This window comes from Falco naumanni, chromosome 6 (assembly GCF_017639655.2).
Source record: "Falco naumanni isolate bFalNau1 chromosome 6, bFalNau1.pat, whole genome shotgun sequence".
Lineage (NCBI taxonomy): Eukaryota > Metazoa > Chordata > Aves > Falconiformes > Falconidae > Falco > Falco naumanni.
Genome location: NC_054059.1, coordinates 57,110,434 through 57,135,418, shown reverse-complemented (window position 1 = coordinate 57,135,418; position 24,985 = coordinate 57,110,434). Strand labels below are relative to the sequence as shown.

At 40.1% G+C, this 24,985-nt stretch overlaps 1 protein-coding gene across 7 annotated transcripts in view; it reads right to left on the bottom strand.

Annotated features, from left to right (window-relative positions):
• Positions 1 to 5,406: 5,406 nt before the first annotated feature.
• The window catches only part of LOC121090458 (protein SOGA3), a 57,557-nt gene continuing 37,978 nt past the window's right edge, over positions 5,407 to 24,985 (bottom strand). For 3 of the 7 annotated variants that reach the window (XM_040599020.1, XM_040599022.1, XM_040599023.1), the window contains 5 exons: positions 20,761 to 20,959; positions 17,615 to 17,956; positions 17,178 to 17,257; positions 14,473 to 15,850; positions 5,407 to 12,589 (listed from right to left, as the gene is read on the bottom strand). In XM_040599020.1, the coding sequence (XP_040454954.1) occupies positions 12,416 to 12,589; positions 14,473 to 15,850; positions 17,178 to 17,257; positions 17,615 to 17,956; positions 20,761 to 20,895 (2,109 nt within the window). In that variant the 5' untranslated portion in view covers positions 20,896 to 20,959 and the 3' untranslated portion in view covers positions 5,407 to 12,415. The remainder of the gene's footprint in view (positions 12,590 to 14,472; positions 15,851 to 17,177; positions 17,258 to 17,614; positions 17,957 to 20,760; positions 20,960 to 24,985) is intronic. The other 4 variants (XM_040599025.1, XM_040599024.1, XM_040599026.1 and 1 more) reach the window with 3 other exon arrangements.

Genomic DNA, 24,985 nt, shown 5'->3' with positions numbered 1-24,985 from the left:
CCTGTGACTCAGCATTCCTCTCCTCTTCCCATGTTCTTTAAACTTCAGCAACTGAACCTGTACCCATACTTTTTCTTCAGCACAGACCTTCAACAAGAAAGCATCAGAAAGGGTAGCAAAAGTGACCTCAGTGTGAATCTAGGAACCAACTTCTGTGAACAATGTGTTGACCCTTTACTTCCATACACTGATACAGTGCTGAAACTACAAGTCCCAGCATGCAATATCACATCTTCATCAAAATGGAATATTTGTTGCCTAGCAATTAAAAATCTTGATAACAAAATATCTACACTTATGACCATGTGAGCAAACATTATCTCATTTGGTATTGCTGCCCCCCTGTAAACTGTGTTTGAGGAATTTGGTATAGCAAAATTCAGAAGTCAGCAGGTTCAGAGGACCAAAAAGCTACTAGATTCACACCAGAGGAGAAAAAAGGGGATGCAGTACTTTTTGACTGACTTCCGCAATATATACTGGTATATAAATCACACAGCAAATATCAGAAGACGCAGTTTGGCATTATGTCTGACCATGCTTGAATAATCAGGTCAGTATTATTTGTTGCTGCTCCCATCTCTCCTACAAATACTAGCTTCCTTGTTTTATTCTGATTCATGCAGGCCCCACAGACATCTGCGATTTGGCAGCTTCTACTGAGTTAGAAAATGTCAGCAGGAGAGGGGAGGGGTGATTAAGGAGAAACTTTTCCAGCCGTCAGCTTGCCTGCCTTTTCAGCGTGTTTTGTGTGAGCTCTGCTGGCAATACCTACAACTTCTTTCTTTCATTAGAATACTTGATTGTGCTAACTGTGGCTGCCCAGCACTTGATTAAAGATGTGTTTTTAACTGCAGAAGACTGCAATTAAATGTGAGAGTTGTATGGATCCAAGACCTTAATCAGGGGCAGGAGAATAAAGTATTGCAGATTTGGAACCTGCTGCATGGAATCTGTTAAATCATACTGACAGTCACAGACCAGTCTGGTTTTGAATCCAATATGCCTTATATGGTAAATTCAGCAATATTTCAATAACTTTATCCACTACCTTGATAATAAGAAGTTCTTCTGGATGACAGTCTGCAAGACTGTCAGCTGGCCTTTGGTATACCCACATTTTCCCAGAATTAGGACTAACACTTAGCAAATTTGGCCAGAGTGTAATTGGGAGATATTTGCTAATCAAAGAAAAGAATTCTCTTTGCAGATGCAAAAGGTCCTTCTGCCATGGCTCCTTTCCTCAGTAGTCTCACAAATTCAGTGATAGAAAGTGTTAGCTGAAAATTGGTCTTAGGCACACAGGGCCTGATCCAAGATAGAAAAGACTTCTAATGATTTCAGTGGCTTTTGGGTTTGTTACTATTTCTTCCACACTGAAAGGGAGTTTCTGTTGTCTCTCTGCTATGCCTGCAAAGCAACTAACACAATCTAAACAGACTAGTCAGCCAGAGAAAGTATTATTATAACCGTTATTTTGCATAAGGGGAATGAAAACTGAGGCCTGCAGAATTATGCAAGTCCCTCACTCAGTCCTGTAGCACTAGGTCCCTGTTGGAGAATCTCACCCAGTGGTTTGAACAAGATCAGCTAAGGTGTCCTGGTAGATCAAAAAACCTGAGTACAGATCTCCCAAGTCCCAGTCCCACAATCCATCTTGCTGCCATTTCTGTTCTTTGGATTAAGTTCCTACAGATACAGAAAACTAATAGTAAACATGCAGTTGTTAGACCAGAAATGTATGCACAAGGATGAGCCTCTGTAGAACATAAATCCATTTTGGAAAAAAAAAAAAAAGACTTAATATTGTGTATACAGATTTACAGAATTAATTACGCAAGTGCTACACAGTTCACTGGCTAGAATAAGCTTGGCAGAGCTATCAAATTACTGGAGATAGTGACCAAATCTCTAAAAAAATCTTTCCTTGCTAATCTATGAAAGTGACTAAAGACTGTACCCAACTCAACAGTTACTCACTGTGAACTGAGTCTAAGCAGAACACATGGTACCTCCTCAGTCTTCAGTGAGATCCAGCATTCATATAATATAGCTGTGAACTGCTTAACAGTGGCACAATGATGCTGGCTCAGTAGTAGGTGCCCTCACTCACCAGTTGCCTCCCCTCCTTCTGTAGGAGGCACCCACCTTCTCAAGAAGATCTACTGGAATGAATCATACAAGTGCCTCACCCATTTCAATGCAAAATCAGCTAGATTTTGCCTTCCCCAGCATTAGCGGAGCTGCCATCAGTCTGAGTGTTTGGCTTGTAAGGTGGTGGAGGTTTCACTCTTTCCCTCTGGAAAGGGCAGTAAAAAAGAGCATGGCACATCATATTGCTACAGCTGTTTCTGTTCTGATCTTCTGCTTCACTTCTTCCCACTTGCCCCTAGAAAGCCAAGAGTTTCCTGCTGTTTTTTCTGCTTCATTTTCCTTCACTTCAAAAATAGGAATGTTAATGCTTGCTCCACAGGGCTGCAGCTACACAGCTAGAAGATAAACATGTGCCAGTGCTTTAAGATTTAACATCTCATATCTAGCATGCTCTCACCCTGTAAGCTGCCTGTGGGGAGAAGAATGGTCTTCCCATCCCCCAAATTTATGACTTAGCTGGATCAGTCATTTATTCTACCTCCAAACAAAGTGCAATGATCAGAAGTTCTTGTGTGATAGCATTAAATAAATTTGCAGATCAAGACCTGTCTGAACGATGGAGATGGACGAATCCCTCCCCTCTTGATCCAACTGAAAGCTAAAAGCTACATGACTAATGTAAACCAAAATATCTGTGTCTCTGCCAAAGAAATAAATTCAAGAACGGCATTTCCTTATTCCTGGCCTGCTGCAGCTGGCCTTTCTTGTAATGCTCAATTAGTCAACAGTGGGTAATATCACTGTCATGCAAAACAGTTTTAGTCAACAGTGACTAGGTGTGTACATATAGCATTTTAGAAAGAGCAGAAGTGAGGCTGTTGGATTTTTCACTGTGTTTAGGAAAATTCGCACTTTGGCAATCCTCAACTTGCTATGGGTGGCAAGAAGACCCCTCTTTCCTCCAGCCTTTCTTGGTCAGAAGTAACAGCAAGGAGTTCTGGAACAAAGGTGATGACTAATGACATCAGTATATACTCCCTGCACAAAAGCTTATTTAATTTCAACTCAGCCAGTTGCTTTTTCAGGAAAGTCGGTGCAAAGCTGGGGATCCAGCCATGAACATAGAAGTCCCCGTAACGATCCTCTGTACAAGAGGAAGAGACCATTCCTTTTCCACATCCATCTGTGGCAACAAGTCGTCAATGCTGAATGAAGCCTGTGCAGCAAGGCTGGTATCTGCTTCCTTGTTTTAGTAGAGATGTCTTAGGTGTGGCTGCAGCTTGGACTTTTTTTGTGTTTTCTCTGGTAGTTTCTCTTACTTGTGTTCTTTCTCCTGTGGGTGTTGGGGCTCATGGCTTTTACACAGTTGGTCTTACAGGCTAGAGTGGAGATCACCCATATGAAATATCGGCAGGAAATTTTGAGCTGCATGAAGTGCTTTGGGATCCATTATAGTCTCTACACGCTGACAATACTTATATGTGCATGTAAAATTTGAAGTTTCTCTCTGCAGTCTTCAAAATTTGACCTCTGTGGGAGGTATGAAGACTGGTAGATTAATTTGAGATTTGCTTTTGGATTTTAGGGAGGCTCAAGCAGCAATTAGACTAAACCAAGGGTCTGAATTTGAAGACTTGGTTCCTCTCCAAATTTTGATAAATTCTGATCAGACACAGTTTACATTTGACCCCTGTGTGCCAAGTGAATGAACTGAATCCAATCATCCCAAATTTGGGAAATCTTCAGTCTTATTCAAAGTCCTTTTTCTACAGCCTTCCTCCAAGTCATAGGAAAATGTAGGTAGGGAAAAATATGAATATACACAAACTGACCCTGTAAAGACAGCTGCAGACCTATACAGTTTGAAAAGAATAGCATGAGAAGGGTTTAGGACTGCTTGAGCTGAAATGAATGATAAATGACTTGTTTCAACTCACCATCCTAAAATGTCCCAAGATTTCTTTTCACTGGGATTTTGGTTGGGATCCCAAGTCCAGTGCAGTGCCACTGTTTGTTCCAGTTCAGCTAAGACTGATTGCAACTGCATACAGGCCCCACTGTTGCCATTTCCATACAGTGGAGTGACAGTGCAAAAGCAAGAAGGGAGCAGTAAAAGAATTGATCAGTGTATATATACACATGATGTGTACATATTTGTGTGTGTATAGACGTGAAAGGAAAGCAAGCACTCAATTAGTGAGCTTCTCAAATGCTGCAGATCAGAGACGGTGTCTCCAGCATTAGATCAGCCTGGTTCTCCCAGACGTATTTAAATGTGAAACTCCTATGAAACACAGCAGTCTAGACCAAAAGACATATGGGCTGGCACTGAATGGCATCCTAGGAAAAACAGAATATATAACACATAACTACTTAAAGGAGACAGTACAAGCAGCATAGTGTTCCTTACATCACCAAACCACTCTTATCTTAATTTCTGAATGTTGCAAATTACTTTCATCATCCACTTTCCACTCACTGTAACTGAAACAAGTTGGTTTATTTCCCAGTGCCAAGCTTAAAGAGACAGTTCAGTTCTAAAAACCTTGGTGGCCTGACTGCAGATCACTTTGGCTGGAGATCTTTAAACAGTTTTAAATTCTTCTTGGCCCCTTGTACATCTAGTTCAGCTGTTGGCTAACTTCCAATAGGGAATGAGGGATTCTTCACTTTCTGTCCAAACTGCTGTGAAATTTTGCTGTAAAATGAATTAAAATTGCAGAAACCCTTCCAAGAGGTGATTGAGAGGGAAACAAACTCCTGCACAGAAGAGGCAAAAGATTTCTCCACACTACAACTGCAAAAAACCTCCATAAAACTATTAAGCCCAAAACTGGCTGCTTTAGTGCTTGTTGCAGAAAGACCACAAAAGGCATCTTCCTCTGGCTTCTCACAGCTGGTCCGTGGAAACGTCATGTGTTTTTCAGGTCTGGAAGCCTGCAGAATTAAAGCTGGAAAGTGAAGAGAAGCTTCCAGGCAGCCATTGTTACCAGCCTATTTCTCTTCTTGGGTGGCTGAATCTTCATCTCCCTATGGAAGGAGAGGGAAGGAGGGAGTAAAACTACAGGGAGGAGAAATGGAAGGTTAGCTTCTCTGCACGGACCATACCGGTCTGCATGATCTTAAGTGTCAAAGTCTCATAGCCATGTATAGGGAGACCAGTACCAGTCATTCTGCAATGCCTAAGCTAGAGGATTTTTCTGACTATCTCTATTTCCATTTTCTTTTTATTTTTCCCTGCAGTGCAAGAGGCAAAATCAGGATCAGAGCTGTAAGGCAGACTTACAGTATTTGGAAGGAAAAGACAACATGCATAAGCACATTTTTTTAATTAAAAAATTCGATTGTACTTACTTATATGAAAATGGGCTTTCAGAAACTGCTGGATCCCATTAAGTTGCATGCTGTTTTTAATGTAAAGCATTTCAGTACCGTTCTTTGGGAGGAGTCTGTTTGCATACAATATTAGACATAATTTTTCTGTGTGTACTAGGTGTCTGACTGTGGTACTCATATACACAGTAAATGGTGTCTTACAGCAAAAAGAGCTGCACTGGACACTGTGGGACTTCCTGGAGGAAAAGTTCCTAAGATGTGTCATATATATGTACACACATACACACAGATGAGATGTGACAATGAACAAGCCAGTTTGTGAACATCTTACCTCCTTTGGTAGCCAGCTACTTCTCTGAGTAGATATTTTGGTTGCAGAAGAACTCCCTGTGTATTCCTACCAGCAATAGCTTGAGCAGCTCAACCGCTTTGAGATGAATTTGGAAAAAAAACCTCAAACTCCCAAACCAGTCAGAATATCTCTGTGAAAAACAGAAAGATTCTGCAAAGAAGCAAGCAGACCATACGTACCTATATATCTGTCTGTGCTGCACTTCCATCAATAATATCTTTAGCAGCTCTGCATCTTACATGGTACAAGAACAGCTGACTTGCTGCATATATCTCGTGATGTAGAACTAAAACTCAGAACGATTTTCTGTGTCGCCATGCCAGCTGGCAGTGTCATCTTTGCAGAGTTCACACATGAATGCAATTTCCTTTAATGAAAGTCCTTTTCTACTGTGAATATGATTCAGAAATTTTTAGCTGCAGTAAACTATGGAAATTTGAGGGGCATTGGTAAAAGACTATCCAGGCACATCTGCCACAAGCAGTTGCATAGCTCCAGTCAGAGGGGCAATCAAAACCAGACTCCTTAGCATTAAGATCCCTGTGACATGTTAGCAAGTTAGTATAAGTCTATCCATCTACTAAGAATGAATATTAAAGAGCTTCTGGCTTTACTGCAGTGACTAGTCAAAGGATTTTAGCTCACCCATTAATATCAGGAGTACGCTTTGCTTACTTGTCTTACATGCCTTGGACATATCTGTGTGGTGCCTGCTCTCTTCCCCCCAATCATGTTGGGATTGCATCTGCTCTGTAGTAAAGGGAAACATTATCTCATGCAATATAGCCATATATTTTGGGGTCACACATAGATAATCTGATTTAAAAATGTAAAATGTATGGACTCTCCCCTACAGTGTAATTTTTCAGTGAAACTTGGCCATACGCACACAAACATGCACCACTAGAAGGAATCAAAGTCTGGACCCTTAAACAGAAACATTGTGGACTGCGGTTACTAGAGAAAAGGCATAAACCAGCAGCCCTTTGATAGGTACTAGGAAAACTGTAAGAATAAACACTACTTGGGATATTGCACTATTTTTTTTCTTTTTCCTTCATTTTTTTCCCCTTCAAAATTAGTAAGGAATGTAACACTACATGATCTGATCAAAATTCAGGAGATGCCCCATCCTAGGACAGGTTCTACTTCTGCTTTGCTCCCCAGCTGTCCCTAGAGAGGGGCATCCCTCTGCAAAAGAGCGTAAGACTGTAAATTTGTTGCAGCGTGGTAAAAATCACCCATTCCTCCAGAGAAGACCATAAGATTGTATTTTTGTCCCGGCATGGAAGAAAGCATCCTATACTGAGGACTGAAGTTACTTGTACTCTGGTCACACTGCCTGGCACGATCACTGGACTTGAACTACACTCTTGCTCTTGTTGTCCTCAAACACATGGCTGGTTCACATTTATCTTCCAGGAATGTCCCCATTTCAGCAGTGTGACAGAGTGTGCCCTTGTGCAGCATGGGTGAAAGACACAATATATTGTGCATTCCATAATGTCTGTGCTGTGTGTACCATCATGCATCTCCTAGTAAAACTGGCTGCTGCCACAGCAAGGATTAACAACTGAGACTTCAATTACCACCATACCATCAAATATGGGAAGAGGAAGGACTGGTGTTAATCTGACATTACTAACATCAGTCTTTCAGTATCTCCTGCTATTATGGGCTCACAGAGCAGGAAGAGCATACATACAAAGATGCTGACTGAAAAAAGACAGTACGTTCCTGGAAGTTTCAGGTGGTATGAAGTAGGCAGCACAGAGGGATCTTCTATTAGAAGCAAAGAACTAGCCAGAGCATTTACTACAAGTGTTGCACCCTCCTCTTTGATTCTCTGTTTTCTTTCTGATTTTTATTTGCACGCTTTCACTTGCATCATATTGAGGGTTTGATCTCTCTTACCCCATGGAAATTCTGATACAATTCTTTTTAGAGAAACAGAGTTAGCAAGGCAACCTTGGGTATGAGCTCCCATAGCCACACAGCAACTGGGTCAACCACACGCATCAGAAACACATCTCTGCTGATGCAAGTACTTTGCCAAACAGAAAAGATGTAAGGGAGAGGGGTAGAAGCAAACCCCAAAAGCAGATTAATCATAATTTCAGAAAACAAGAGCACAAATTTGGTGTAATGTATGCCACTAACAGCTGATGAAGGAAGTGCATTTTCAGTGATGCAAAACAATAGATCAAGATCTAATACATTTGTGAATAGCAATAGTAACACCAGCACTTTTCAGAACAGGCTGTCCAAAAAATATTTTGACTGCAGTACAGATAGAAAGCCCGGTGGTATGGCATATACATATAGACCAATGGCAATATACCACATAAAAATATACATCCACTGGGAATTGAGGAGGAGTAGAAAGGCTAGAGGCAACAAGGGGGTTGAAGTAGTGCATTTGGAATAAATGTGTTCTGCCTTCCAGTTTAAAGACCGTGTATACAACCAAAGACACCATTACAGCTCAGCGCAATAGAGAATACCAGCAGTATAATAGCTAGAGTTGTATATTACAGATCTCAAAGCCAAATAAATTCTTTGCATAGCAACACTGTGAGAATTGCATAAGTTCTTGCATGCTCGGAAATATAGGCTTGGTCCAGAAATAACAAAACTCTAAGGCAAATGGCCTGCCCTGCTGGGTTGCTGTAGATCTTTGCTAAAATGCTGTTGAAGCCATTTGGATACAAAATCCCCACTTAAAGAAAGAATTTTTTAAATAGACAACTGGAGAAATAAATCGGTGCTCTGAATGCTCTGGAAAATTATGTTACATTGCCAATTCTTTTCTATATATAACAGCTAATTCCCTTACAGAATGCGTAATAGTGAAAAATAATTGTTGCTGGAGAAAAAGCAAAGTTCATCCTTTCAGCAACGTTTTAAAGATACACAAGAAGTCTACTGCTAGCACTGGGAAGACAAAACATTTAGTGGAAATGTACTCTCACTTTGAAGAATGATATCCAGAGATTTTAAAGGAAAAAGAAAATACAAAAGTTGTACTCCTCCTGCTTCTAGCAGAGGCTCTGAGTCGGGCCAGTTTCCTAGCCTTCAGGTGGCCTGCTCTGTTGCATATGTAGATAAGCTCCAACTAACCTTTCTCTGTTTTTCTACTCTGCTGCACTCCTCCCTAACAGGGTCTCAGGGAAAGATTATGGCTCCATCTTCCATCATGAGGGAGAATGATGCTTTCTGTCAACTAAGTACCAGCCAGCTGATTCCTAGTGACACCCCCATTTCAATGGACAGGTGATTCCATGTGTGCTGGGAGTTTTGCATTTATTTCAGTACTAAAGCCCATAAACATGCAATAAGGAGAGTCTCAGATTTGTTCAAAGCACAATCTGAACAAGTCTGCATCTGCATTAAGACCTTAGACAGCATATAGAGGAATAATATTAAAAACCTATTTTAAAAACAGGCTTACAAAACTCACCGCTTCCATTGGTGACACTAAGATTAATAGAAAGGTCAAGTTATACTTGATTATTTGTGGTTCTTGCATGAGTGTGTGTGTGTATATGTGTGTGCGTGTATAAAAACTCTGGCTTCAGAGCTTCCAAGGTAACTGTATTTCCTTGCCAAAGATAACATGGAAGAACCCTAAAGTCCAATGGAGCTCTTCCCCTGCTAGCAAGTAAGTGCAATAAGGCCCTTACTATGGTTCAGTAATCACAATTCTGGGAACGAAAAAATTCACCACAGTGCACTGGCCTTACAGGTGCAGTTGAAGAGAATATTTAAACAATGTCAGTGGCAATTTCCTAAAATTGGTATGTCCAGCTAGCCACCTGCAGACCAAAATCACCAGTTTTGACAGTTTTGGGCGCCAGAACCAATGTCTGTAATTAGACGGACACAGAAAGTCTAGACAAAATGGGCTTGTCCTTGACCTATTAGTTTATTTCAAAAACCTTCTGTTCATTAAACTTACATACATCAGGGAATGTTGTAGATATTTGATCCTTTCTCTGTTATTCAACAATGTGATATATGTCAAAGGTGATCAAAGGAACTGATGGGAAATAAACACCTTCACTGACTAATCAAGGGAAACGCTTTTGTAGTTACAGACTTCAAACAAAAGTGCACCACCATTTTTCAGAACAAAACTGCTAAACTTTACCATGAAGGTAATTTAAAGGAGTTTTATTGAAGTCAACACTGACTGAAATTAAGAACCACATTTTTTTACAATTTCTCATGTTACCCTTTCCTTAGCCTTAAGCATTTAAACCTGCTCAGCTACTTAGGCATTTAAAAGGTCAATTGGCAAGGCTTTTTGGTTTGCTGATTTCCAGTTAGCTAGACTCTTAAGCCATGTTCCAAAATCACCATGAATCACCTCTGATTTTTCTAGTTCTAAGGAAGCTGATGGAGTGCAATCTCTAAATTAGGGCAAACAGGCAAATTTATAGTACTCTTGATTTTTTACTCAAGCACACAGATTTTTGTCTCTAACCAAACTGTATAAATTTTCCTCAAAATTTCCTTCAATCTTTTCTGTCCTTGTATATTTTTCGGTAATAACTGCAATAATGTCTGAGTAAATTTTGATTAATTGTTGATCTGTCTGTGGGATTTTCCCACCACTTATACCTCAAAAAGACCGGAAGTCTAGATTGGGCACAGTACTCTGAGCATGGTTTTGCCACGCAGGCAGCCATAATGGCATGATAAAGTGGGATTTATGGCTCTAATGCCTGCTCCCTCCCATGGTGGCATGCCTGAACAATTACTGGTACTACCATACAGGCCGTATTGCTCAGAACACATGGCCTCCTGTCTTCTTGCTCTGCAAAACCAAAGTTGTGCGGAAGAAAGAAGAATAAGGCCCTAAAAAGAAGGAAAAAGGCATGGATTCTCAACATGACTGGAGTAGGACAACAGATCACTATCAAATTAAGCACAATTAATTTTCCCTATATTGCCACATATACAATTCACTAGGACAAAAGCCTACACTCTCTCTGAAATCCTTTTTACATTCACATAAGAAGTTGTGCACATTAATGGATCCTGGGGTGATTTTTGAAATTCCTTTGAATACACACTGTTTCTCCAGCAGCAGCAGAAAAGTTGCAAGACAAGACCCGGCTGATATAGAAGTGCCTCTCTACTCCTTTTATCATAGACGTGCTGTTTAAAGGTAACATTTGTCATTGTTACTGCACTATGCCTCCAGCAACAGCCTAGAGAAGGGTGCAAAAATTCCAGGATGAAGGACACTGTCTTTCTGAAAGTTCAGCAAGAGTCTGGGTAGCATCTGGATTTCTTTCACGTTGGGGGAAGGAACAAGCCAGGCTCTGTGCATGTCATTCAGACGGCCCATAATACCAATTCATGCGATGGCAAAAACATACTTCCAACGCCATGTGTCTAGGATTTCAGGCAGCATTGTGATCATACCTCGATGCAATATTTCCATACTAGATGCAGCTTGTTGCCAGAGTGCAAGTAAACTTCGCAACTGACTGCCACGAGTCAGTCCAGGAGCAGTAAATTAGCAAGTGGCTGAGGCACTCTAGTCTAGGAGAAAAGTAAAAAAGGAGTGTGGCTGCAGCACTGGGAACAATGGTCCTTGTTCTCCTGCCTTGAGTGAAAGTAAACAAGTCCATTGTTATCTGACTTTGCCAAACCTCAAAGTATAATGCTAGAAGGAAAAATAAGTTTTACAGAATTGAGCACATACAACCCTTTTCTTCCCTTCATAAACTATATTACACTAGTCGAAATTACCGAAGTGTTTACAGTATGCTATATATATAATGGCACATTTAAGCTTTTAAAAGGGATTGGAACATTTCAGAAATGTCTCTGGTGCTGAAAAAGGCTAATGCATTACAAATCATATAATATTTTAATTAAAAAAAATATGTTTGGGTATTTTGTCCTAGCATCATAAGGGTTAGGAAACCGAACGAGGATGCCGTGAAGCATGACTGATGCATCAGTCGAGCTAGTCTGCTTCAGATACATATTGTGCAAGGCATTATCGCTGCAATCAGTCACAAAAATGCATATTTAGTTTTTGTACATTAAATACTACACCTGTGAACCTATGTAAAAGATATACAAAATATAAATGTCATCAGGACTGTATATTTCAAACTTTTTAAAATAAACACAAAGTATATATATATATGTAGGCATATAGGTTGTAATTTCAATGTCAACACTAGCACAGTTTGTCTCTTCTAAATACAGACCTGTATACTTCCTAGTCCAACACATGCACCTACAAACACATGATCATGCATACAGCTTTACATTCTGCTGTTTGCAGAAGAGTCAGAATATACAGCACTATACATTGTTTCAACTCAAAACTGATTGGCAAATTAAGGAAGATGCCATTCAAAATAAATTCCTTGTGAGCTATTACCAAAAAAACCAGAGAAAATCAGGGGTATAGTTATTTCATTTCAATAAAAACACTGAAGACCATGGTGATGATGACCTAAGATTCAAAACGCTTTGTCCGGCACGTGGTGGGGGTCACTTTTGGACAAGATACAACAGTGTGGAAGTGGTTGCTATAGCACATACCGAACACAGTTAATAATGAGGCGTAGAGCTTTCACAACACCATCCGACCCAGCTCTGGGTTCAGACTACGGAGGTCTCTGACCGAAAGGAGACAGAGCAGTTGTATGCTGTTCTTCTCACAGCAGGCGGTGCTGACGGTGATCTGGATGCCCATCTGGAAGGTAAGCGTCGATTTGCTGGCCGAGCGGGCCGGGAGAAACCCTTCCCACTCAAACATTTAGCTGGCACAGATATCTAGAACACAAAGGCAATTTCTTGCTTTAACAAGTTACGGCTTTTGTGGAATGCAGCGGGAATGCAGGAAGACATTTGGGGTGACCTCAGAACAGGTGGTCTCCAGCTATTAAAAGGAGCACAGTAATGCGCAGAATGCAAAAGAACAGCTATTTCTATGTATAGGGATCCTCACATCGGTTGCAGCTTAAAATATATGGAGACAAGTGTCAGACACAAGGAAAGGTGGCATTCAGTTCTCATTTCTTTTCATTTTTGGAAGTTTTTTTGTCAATGAACACTGTGTACTGTTCTAAAAGTAGAACTCAGGATACCATCTTAACATTACTGGGGTATGAGCTACATACTTTTCAGGTATTTTTTGATAGATCCTATTTCAGCAGTCACATCTTGCTAAGAGCTCTGTTTCCATTAGTGCAACATGATGCTGTTTACACTTAGTAACCAATTCAGTGTGGTTGTGTATTAATGCAGCGTCATGTCTACATGCAGAGCCTTATATACACAAGAAAACCAACAGATTTTGATCATAACCACAGCGATGTAATTTGGAAATATTGAAAATAAATCAAATGCCTCATGCCATGTGTAGTTCTTTACGTCTTTGAGACATGAATGCTGCTGGACCTAAAACGGTGCTCCCTAATTAGACAATATTCTACACTTAGTTTGTGTGGCTAGAAACGACAACACGAAGTGTAAACCTATGGAGAAAAAAAATCCAGTTGGTTTAGTAAAGTTATTTTGGCTTTACACCAATGTAAATTCAATCATTATCTAGTCATTATTTCTTCCTTATGTATTCACAGATGAAAATTTGTTTTCCTATCAAAAGCTGATGGGATGAAAAGGAAATTGGAAGCTTCATAGTTTTTTCTTTCTGTGCTGTAGTAAAGCTAAGCATCTGCTAAGCAAGATGTTGCATCACTGCAAGGCTGTCGGAAAGACGTGCAAAAGAAAAACTGCATGGTTGGATTCTCAGCTGTTTAAATCCACATAGCTTCACTGAAGTCTGTGAATTTGTGAGAGTTTAAAGCATAACAGCTGACAGTCTGAACCCATTTAAGTTTCTCAGCTCAAAATACATTTGTCTTCTCTTTTCTGAGACACTAAGGAGCACATCTCTTCGTGATTGTTGGCCAAGGAGCTCTTCAGGAAAAGTGATTTTTCTTTCTTTGCAGGTCTTTTACAGAACCTGCAATTTATAGTGTATTTTCAAAACCATCTGTTTCTCTTTTCATTAAGAAAGAATGTTGGCAAAGGCAATATTACTAAAATTCTGCAAATAAAATTCAGCCAAATATAAATTAATTAGTCATGCCATACTCTTCTGTTACTTTAAGCCTATGCTTGAATATATAGGAGAAGCCTGGAACTGAGACAAGAGTAAGAGGACATCATTTTATTACTGGAAAGTTTATGGAGCTACAATACCCCTTTTCATAGAGAGTTCCAAGGAAATCCTGAACCAAGCAGCACCCTGGATGCTGAAGAATGCTATCTAAGCCCTCTAGCATTTTGACATGGCCAAGTGTGCGTTTGGGGAGGCTTATGAAATAACTCGTCAGCTACAGGAACAAGGGAGGGAGTTAAAACCTGATTGCAGTTCTTACTACTTCGGTCCTTGAATAACTGCACTGCAGCTAAAATCTAGCTTTACACAACAGCAGCAGAGATCAGAATCTGGCACACATCTTCGCTAGTCATACTTACTCAAACTCTTCTGCCCTTCAGAGGAAATATTCCTGATTCATCCAAATCCTGGCTCAAAGTGTCTATCGCTGCATATTATTTACAATAGCGCATTAGCCTGCCTCATTTTAGAATCTGAAACTTGGTATGAAACTGAATTATTTTGTTCTTGTCATTCTTATGAACCTTACCTCTGGTAACTTCTGTCGCTCTTTCCCTTGCTTGAGTTGCTGCCCAATATGCCTGGCTGAATTCCTTGGCAATTCTTGCTTTCCTTGCTCAATTTGGAGCATTTCTAAATACTGACTCAATGTTTCGCAACCCCCATCGGTGAATTCACAATTTGCTCGTGTCCACTTATCTTTGGAGCATTTTGCATTACATGGAGAAGTCACTGTCGATTTTTCATAGTTTTTCAAAAGCTTTTCAACAACACCATAGTTCGACCTTGAGTCAGCTGAACGCGGGCGACCGGATAGATTACTTGGTCTCCAGTCATGCTCGTGAAGCATGTGCCTATAACCACTAGTATTTGGAAGTCCATTTATTTGCTTTTGTTGCCCTGCTGTTCTGACAGCTTTGCTGGGGTTGCTAGTTTCCTGCTCCTTTGCTGCAGAAAATTTGGGATTTGAAACGCAAGATGCATTTACAGTTTCTGTCCTGCTAATAGCAGAGTCACACAGTGGGCCACAAGGTTTGTGATCTTCTGATACCGTTCGAGGCACCTGGTTTTCTTGCAAAGCATTGTTACGTTTATCTGTGTGAAATACAGTCCGGTTAAACTCATCGATCTTTGCTGCTAAAGTTTCATTTCTTTGGGTCTTTCCCAAAGTATACCTAGAGTCTTCCAAAAGATCACTGTGCAGGGTAGCAGGGGCATAAAAGTCATTGCTGTAATAAGGACTGCTGTGAGACTTGGGATTTTGTTTCTGGTGCTTCTTGTTGCTCTGGGCCATATTTCCATCTGAACAACTCTTTTGGGCTGACAGTGAGGAAGGTTCACTTTTATTGTCTTTTCCAAGTTTGCCCACATCATATGCCCACGTGTTGTGGCAGAAATTTGTTGGTACATTGCACTCATTTTTGGTTACAAGTATTGCAGCAGTTGCCATCACAGGACCTTTCACAGCCTGCCCTTCATTTGCACAGGCTGCTGCAGTTTCATTCTGGTTTATAGGTGAAGGATTCATCAGTTTCCGTCCACTCCTACAGTCCTGAGCCTTGCAATTGCTTTTGATGCCTGGATCTCTTATTGATGCTTCAGAAAGCTGTACAACTGCAGAAAGTGAATTTGTTAGGTGCCGAGAAGTGCTCCGTGGAGGAACTGGTGGAGCTTCTTTCTTGTGCCAAGGTCTGAATTCTGTTCCTCTGTCAGCACCAGTAAGACCACCATAGGACATGTCCTTCAAAGCCTTGGTGGAGCTCATCAGATTCTTCCTATTATTATGTTCCTCTGTTTCAGAAGCAACTAATGCCTGTGATTCACTGCTGGACACATGGTTCATTTCAGGCAGAATAACTGTGGTTTGAGTTTCCTCAAATTCCCCCAGGAAAGGAAGTGACTTCATTCTGGAAATAAAAGGAGAGGTGTTTTAGGGATGAGCAACAAGGGTATTCCCCCGGGGACCTCAGCATGGATTCATCTTCCCCATGAGCAGGTGTTTTAACACTGGTTGCTTAAAAAGATTTGGGAGCAGTTTTACTGCAGCTGATACATCCAGCATATTTGAAACCTAAAGAATCTGAAGAAAGCTCAACAAAGCGAATCTTGTATTCCTTTCCCTTGCCACTAAAATCCTTTTTCCTTGTTTTTGTAGATTGTTTTCTTACTGCCTTACAGTAAGGACAGTGGGATCTTGTGAGTTCTGACAACTCCAGTGAGAGTCTACCTGACTATGAAGCAAGTTAGGAAGACTTTAGGACATAGTGTAGGTTTCCTAACATTACACATGACAGTAAAAATGTGTCTTTTGAGATCTGTTAAAAACTCACTTTTCTCAGCCAGGATTTAGAAACTGTGCATCAGCTATGACTCTATTTGCTTTAAAGATACAAACACTAACCATGCCACGTAATAACTTGGTGACAGACAGCCAACTGATTGCACAGGAGAGTGTAAAAAATCCCTCTGCTCTTTGAGAGCATCTGAGAAGACCTTGTCATGATGCAGACTTCCATGGGGGTCTCAGCATAGCTGAGACACAGCTTTTCTGTCTCTTTCATGGTATGCACCCTGTGACACCCAGGTTCAGTCTTACCTTCTGAGAATTTCTGCACAACTTGAGAGGAAGACTAGTGTTTAGCTTGCTAAAGGAGACCATGAACATTGAATCTTTAGCAGATGGTGGAACATTCATTTGCCATACTTTTCAGGGTCTGGCTTACCAGGTTTCTATTAGTAAAAATGTATGGTTGTTCTTCCTTCTCTTGCCTTCTTTGCACTCTTGGATTATCAGTCCCTGACACATCCCCCTTTAGATTTCGATACATGAAGGCTAGATCTGGGCTTAATGTAAGAAACCTCCCAGCCTAACAAACCCATAAGGTGTTGTATAGAACTGCATGGAAATGGGACCAGGGTAATCAGAAATATCTGTTCACTTTCCCAATCCTCTATATAGCCATTAGAAACAAGTACAATTTAATCTTGTATAAATACTAATTTCATTTTCTAAGTTCTACAGATAAACTCCCTTTTGCTAGCAAAATGTACCCTTGTATCATATTTCAGTATATTTCATTTGAATGTTTTGTGCTGAGCACTAAACATTAGGAGGATAGGAACTGCCCAAGTCCTAATAAATTCAACAGCATCCCCCCGCTTCAAAGTGAACAGGAGCACAGTCTCATTATTCATTTTTTCCCTCTAATATAAAGAATCCAAATATGTTTCTACCTTCTGTGGTTGGACTTCTTTCGAATTTCCTCTTGATAGCTGCATAGTTCTTCACTGACTCTGGCAAGTTCTTTAAGAGCCTTTATAAATATAAAAACAGTCCTTTAACAGAAGCCTTTTAAATGGTATCTCCAGAATTATTTTTAAACTTGTGGTGATTTGCATTTAAGACTCACAGCAGAGGAAAGCAGCACAAGGAAAGATATAAAAATGCTCCCAGGTTATGAATGGAGGTAAAAAGCATGCTGTTAACACATTTTAACACATTTAAACAGTGAGAGAGGACACTCATCCACAGCAAACAGAGGAGGCGGTAGAGACAGTGACTTGTTGGAAAGCTAAAATCAGGAAGATCAGTTCTTTAGGTTAGCCTGGCAGGCCAAAGCCTCAGTATTTTCCTCACTCTTGTAACTGAAACATGCTCATACTTTACTTACTAAATTGAGATCACCAATATAATTCTTGGCATTTTTCTTGGAAGTTTTGATGCTGAGGCTGTCTTCAGGTTTCTCACAGTTCTCAAAGGCCAGATTGTCCATTAGCAGAGTATTGTTTCTGCTCTTGGCTCTGGTTTCTTTACATTCATGTCCTGTTTTACTGAGCAAATTCCTTTTTTCCATCCTGTCATTTGCCACACTGTGTTGATAGTTTAGCTCCACTGTGTCACTCTCTTCCAAAGTAGGGGAATGCATGGACAGCTGCAGCATCTTGCTCTGAATGGCCTTATTATCATGGACACTCATATTGCTCTCCCTTCTAAGTTTTACCTCCTGGTAAAGCTGAAAAACCAATAGAACCTTCTATTAAATCCTGGTACTGTGATGAACTGTATGATAAAAGAACATATTTGGCTTCTGTTTTGAATGACGCTTCAGTCAGTAGCACCAAGTAGAAAGATTTTATACATGTGTTAGTAGAAGTGTTGAGTCACACAGTGTGATAGTTCACAGACCATTATTGTCACAGGATGAGGACAGAGCTGTTACCATTCACAAACTCTTTGCCATGGTTTTAATGTATGGCTTCCACCCATAGGATGGGACTGGAAGAGATCACACAAGGTCAACGGCCCTGCCTTGAGCCAGAAGTTGTATGGTTATCTTCCAAGTAATATCAGCACACAGTGTGGTGGACACAGCATTGATCTGATGGATGGAGAATGTGAGGGAATGTGAAGGAGGGGAGGGCTCTGGCTATATTACAGGGTGTTTATATTAGTTTAATGAGGGGAAGTGAATTTTCATCATATACAGTGCCATCTGACTAGAGCAGACTTCTGGTTCTCAGGCAAGTGAAATTCTTCACTATGAGTGGAGTGATACATCAGTACTGCAGAATGGTATTATTTGGCAATGCGCTGTTACCCCCTTCTTTCATGCTATCTGCTGAGATCCAGTGGCTACATTAGTAAATGAAAAGGTGTTAATTCCTGTCACCTAGCACATTCAAACTAGGGAACTGTGAGAAATTATAATTAGAAAAAATAGCGACATCATAAAACCCTCTTCTGCTTAGGGTATCATTTCCAGTGCCAAGAATCCCACAGCTCTTTATAAACTTTCATTCTTGCACTTACAAAGAAAGCCCAGAGCAGGCACCTCGGAACAGCCATCTGCCTGCTCTCTTGCAGTGCACAAGGCCATCACAACAGTGTTTGGAAGGACAGTGAAGAAGAATAACAACATGAAGAACATGTGGCCATTTCAAGGGTAGTGCTGTGGATTAGAAGTGTTCTCACGTTCAGAGACTTGACACTTGACCTCATCCTGGGTTTTCAGATTTCACTCCCAAAGCCCAGCTGCTCATGGAACCCGAGGGTTGAACTTTGTAATTTCCAAGAAATGAGGGCCTCACATGGACTCAGGATAGCAGCAAGAAGGAAGGATACCACCTCATAACTCAACAAAGTCATCTCCTAAAACATGTAAGTCTTCCTGGAGGTATCCAGGAATTAAGTTAGGTTTTGGTGGGCTGGAGAAAACTACCAAATAAAAGACAAGCTGGTAAGGTGGCACAAGTTTTATTGAGGAAATTCCTCTACAGATGATGGCATTTAAAAGGTATCTCCCCTTTTTTCCAGCCATGTGGCTTTGGGGAAAGAAATGTCAGGCAACTGAAATCCCGGGCAGCTATAGACACAGCTTAAGAGGGGATCTTAGGATATTGATAACCTTGGGGTATCTATCACATGCAGTTCTGTCTGGTCCTGCAGCACCCATTTGCTTCATTCTCTTCCCCTCAGCCCCCTTCCATTCTTAATCTCTTTTTCTGTCTCTGTCATGCTTTCCTAATCCATATGCTAATAAAGAACATGTTAAAAACATGGTCTTCACTGCCATTGTCAGGACTATTGATAGCCAGGGTACCTTTTCACAACACATTCTCAGTCCAAAACAGCTTATACACCTAAAAAAATGCAAATTCAACTACACACACGGAACATTACTAGCTCTTGAAGCACTCTCACCTTGGCGGTGAAGTTAGGTTAAGACTGGGCAGAAAAGTCCTAACACAAAAGACAAAATGTGGCAAAGACTGTAATACCAACGTCTGAAAGAACTGCAGGTAAAATATAAGAGAGCTGACATTATGGAATTATGTTGCAGGGTGGATTAACGGGCAGTATATGGCTGCAATTCATTTGGCTCTGATCATTTTCCTTCTCATAATTTCACGTGAGCAATCTCTGCCATACATTCCTGTGTCACCCAGCCACAGGACAGTGTTGGCAGAGAACAAGCAAAACTAGTCCATGTGTATATTATGGAAAATGTGGAAAGCTCAGTGGTGAAAAAACTTGCTTCTAGATGTTGCCAAGGCAGATTCAATTTATGCATTACAGGGTGCCAGAGGGTTCTGCTGCAGGGACAATTTGGGGACAAAAGAATAATAAATAATTTCCTTAGCTATTTCTGAAAGGAGATGCATTACAAATGGCAGGGAGTGAGTGTTTATTAGTATGTATAAACACAAGTGGTGTCAGGACTCTCATGCTATATACTATAGCTGTTTCCTTTACTAAAAGCTGTCCATAAATGGAGCAGGTTTTAGTCAGAATGATTCTGCATCATGCAGTGTTTAATGTATGATTTTACACATGATACATATGTTTTATTGTATGTTTAATGTATGCTCTTTTTAACATTACTATTTACCTCAGCAGATCTGTGCCATCTAATTCCTTTTTGCCAGTGCACTGTAATACCTACAGTTTTTGTTACCAAGTATGCATTTTCCTAAACCCCATATATGCAATTGTTTAGCATATACTTGAAAAAAGCATGTATAATACAACAGCGTGGCTCACGCCCAGCAGAACTGGCAGTAGTATATACAGCCAACAATACCATAGCAAACTTCACACAAGGTGACATTTAACCTCCTGCTTCATATCCATGACTAGTAAATAAGCACTCACAAATACTGTTTAACCCTTGGCTTTGCATCCTACCATCAGCTATTAGAAGCTTCCAGTGACAGATAAGAAATAGGATATAATTCAGAAAAAAAATACATTGAAGTGATGCCGAGTCACTTCACCCCAAGTGAAAATGTTAGCGTTCAGAGTTTTGTTTAAAAGTACCTCTTCTATTTTCTTCTGCATGACCTTCCATTGACATTCCCATTCTTTCCTTTCATTGTCAAATCTCTCCAGCAATTCCATCTTCTCTTTATTCCAGTTCCTTTCAGTATTCTCCAGCTGTTTACGCAGGTCCATGGTTACAGTCTGTGTGACAGCAAGAGGATAGCTCTGCTTTTGTTCTTTCTTCCCTGAATGTTTCCTGGAAGTTTATCAGAATAAGTCTTGTGTTTGATTCTAGCTTTCAGGGAAAAAAATAACTAAGCAAAACCCCAAAATAATTAACCAAAATGTGCTTGCAGAAGACAGCATCGTATGATTGCACGATATATATCTGGACTGTGACTGAAATATGGAGAAACTAAGCATCATAGGACACAAACCAGAGGGCAGAGAGGCCCAGCCTGCAAAGCAGAGGAGGGACACACATCCAGCATCATAGAATTCAGGAATGTCTGCCACAGTAGGCTTTGTACTGTGGCCACTTTGCATCTTTGCCGTTACTCTTCACTGTAAACCTGTTTTCAGTGAAATGTGAGTCTGCATCATACTGAATGGCACTTCAGGACCTTGGGATCCTGCAATGTCTGTCCTTGAGGGCGAAAGCTATTTTTACATTTGTTCAAAAGACAACTGGAAGCGTAAAGGTATCATGTTTGCTCATGCACCCCTTTTACACATGCATGTAGCACGACAAAGACCGTGACAGTCTTTTAGCAGTTGAAGGCTGTAAACTTGATACATGCAGAAAGTTCTCATTGCTATATGAATGCTTTAGAATACACGAAGGAAAACAGGACAGGAAAGCTAGTAACAGGTAACAAGCATACATATACACTAGAAAGGATCATTCTATTATATAAAGGACTATAGGTCAATATAAAGAGTTTGTGTGTTTTGGATTTACGAAACTAAATCTATAAATGTTAGTGCTAGGACCAGCATAGGGAAAACTAGAAACTATTCTCCAATAGCACTAACTCAAATCTAGTTCAAAACCTTAGCACTAACTCAAATCTAGCTCAAAAATATTTAACTGATTTGCACTGCAGTTTCTCCTTCCCCTTCAGAAGTCTTTAGTATCTTAGTATCTGTGAATGAAAAATTAATTGAACCACTAAAAATGTATATTTTAACGAAAATATTTTGGATCTGCTCAGCTGACTGTGGAGCAAAACAGATTTTATGGGCCTGGAGTTACTCTTGCTTTCTTAGGCTTTACAACAGAAACTCCACTACCATCAGTACATTTACTGTGCCAGCAAGGCCAAAACAACACTCCTTCATTTAGTTATGATGGTTCCTGTGGTGTAATGGCTGGTACACACCCATACTTGAGTTTGTTAACTCTGCCTCCCAAATCCAGCTGTTGGGTTAATTTTGGTGGACATGGAATCTAGTTCTAGTCACAAAATGCCTCTGCATTGCTTTGGTCTCCTGACAGAAACTCAGCGTATGGGCAGGCAAATAAATCACCAGAGAGTTAACTAGGGGTAAGCCCAGTTTACCTTCCTGGAATTTGTTCATTTCCCTGGCTGATGGTCAGTGATTTTCAGCTCACAGGAACTGCCCATTTTATTGCCCATATTTGCTTTGATATAGTCAAAATTCTTGAGCTTCATGCAAAGTTCTTCCCCAACCTGTATTTTATTGGACAAGTCTTGTTGATTCAGCTGTGACTACTGTGTAATCACTGCTTACCAGTGTCTGCGCTATTTCAGCTGACTGGGAAGCTGATCCACACTTGGAGTCAGCTTCTTTTATGAACAAGTAAGCAGAAGGGCTCAGCTGAAGCCCACAGGTCTTTGGGTCATAGGAATTCCTGCTACAGGATCTCTCAGCTGACAGCCATCATAGCCCCAATCCTAACTAAGTGGCTGCAAAACTGTTTACCCCAAGCAATTTTGGATGGAGGACCTAGAGAACAAGCTGACTATGCTTCAAACATCTCTGTTAGCCCATTTCACAACAGTGTAACCATCTCACCATGTAACGTGGTATTGGAGCTCACTGTTCCAAACTCTGACTCAGACCTGCCTTAGACCTCTGAAATGGCAATCTGGCCCTCAACTATCTACAGATTTCAGACCATTCTTACACCTGCCTAAAACCATACAGGGCAGCCTTATGAAAACATAAAACTCCTTGAAAACAAGAGCTGCTGAGAGACAGCACAGCATTCTCATCACAGAAGAAGTCAAACACTGGTTTGCTCATGGTTTCTTAGGGAAGATACCCAGGCTATAGGGACTGCATCTCTCCAGGCCAGCCTTTCAGCTTTGTGTTTCATTAAGTGTTGACCAAAAACAAATTATAAAATTTTTAATTTTTTTTCTGCAGTGAAGACCTGTTGCGATCTAAGTATCTATTGCTAATGAACTTTAAAACTATTTCAATATTTTCTCACTTTGCTAATTCAAAGATTGTGACTTTTAGCACAGTCATTTGCTTTCTTCCCTTTTTTTTTGCCTACATTTATGTCTTTATAACCTTCCAAGACATCTTTGAGAAATAAAAATCAACTCTCTACTCCACTAGAATCCTTCAAATACATGTCAGAAAAATTTTAAAAATGTATAAACACTGTAAAGTCATAAACAAGACAGGCATGCATAAACTGTCAATAACTTGCTCAAATGGTGATTTTGCTAGTGCACTATTAGTAATAATGACCATGCTTCAATCAGCAGTGTATTATTAGAATGTCAGTACTATACAGCTTTTTTTTTTTACACATGTAAGAATAGATATATAATATGTACTCCTTTCAAGCATGCATACAGCATTGAAAAGGCCCCTGGTGGTTTCTTAGTACAGGGAACTACTATTGCCATGTTTGCATGGATCTTAACAATTTCCAAGTTGTTTCATACAGGACTCTGATTAAAAAATGAGACTGGAGACTATCAAAATGAAATCAGATCTTAGAAAGATTAGTTACAGGTAGTCATTTATTTGTAGCTTTAAGATCCACAAAAAGCTTGTATTGCTTCTTATCCTTCCCCAATTTCCTCTTGACACAAATTCTGAGAAGAAAACTCATGTTTATTGATGTTCGCAGCTGGGTGACTATACAGTTTTGCTGCTATTGTACAGTGGATAAATTCCTCAGAGAGTTTTAACTCCTATGACACCCCCACCCCCACCCCTTTTTTGGGGGGTGGATGGAGGTGGGTGAGCTTGGTTTTTTCCCTACTAGCAATAAAATCCAAGTTGTAGTCCTGGTAGTATACCCTCTGTCTGTATAGTGCACTGAGATGTCCTTATGAGTATTTCACATGACTTAAGCAACCCAAAGGGATGTAAAATGCCACATTATAATTTGCTGTGTGTATCAGAACAGTATCTGTGCTCTTGCAGTATTGGCACTTTCTGCATGTCCTACACAAGGTCAGAAGCTCATTACAGCAATCAAATTCAAGCAAACAATCAATTTTGTTGACATCAGCTGCATTTTCCCTTAACGTTTCCTTTAGCCCTCCCTCCTCTCAAGCAAAAAATGTTTTAAGTGACTATTTGATGTTAATGTTATTATTCCCTCATGTCTTACCCATGCCCTTTCTATCTGCATATTAAAAATGCAAAATAGTTTGCAACCAACTTCTATAATTTCTGAAAATAATCTCCAGTGACATCAGCTGAGAGTTAATTTTTCAACAGTTAATTGGATTGGATGTGCACAACCATTCAGATACACAAAACTTCTCTTAATTTTACAGGAAAAAAGCACGATTAAATCATATTTCCAACAAAGTTCTGTATTTTTGATGGCTAAGGAAATTGTAAATTTATGTATTGGTTCAATTATAAAATTGTGCCATGTGTCACAATACTGTGCACTTCATACATTAAAAAAAGGCAATTGAGTTATAGAGTCAAAGAGAGAGAGAAGAGAAAGAAAACATATGAAGAAGAAAGAAAGAAAGAAGGGAGGGAAGAAAGGGGGAAAAAGGAAGGAAGGAAGGAAGGGAGAGGGGGAGAGAGAGAGAGAGAAAGAAAGAAGGAAAGAGACTTGAGTGTTCACAATGCTACCTGTCATCCCTGCTCTGTTGATATATCTGTGCCTGCTCTGAAGAAACTCACTGAATTAATGAATAACGACCATATATAACATACATGAACACCAGATTACATATAAATAACATTAGAGATGTTTAAATAACTGTTTGCCATATTAGTGATTTACTTTTTATTTTAATCTTAACTGCTCAAACCCACTGATTTAAAA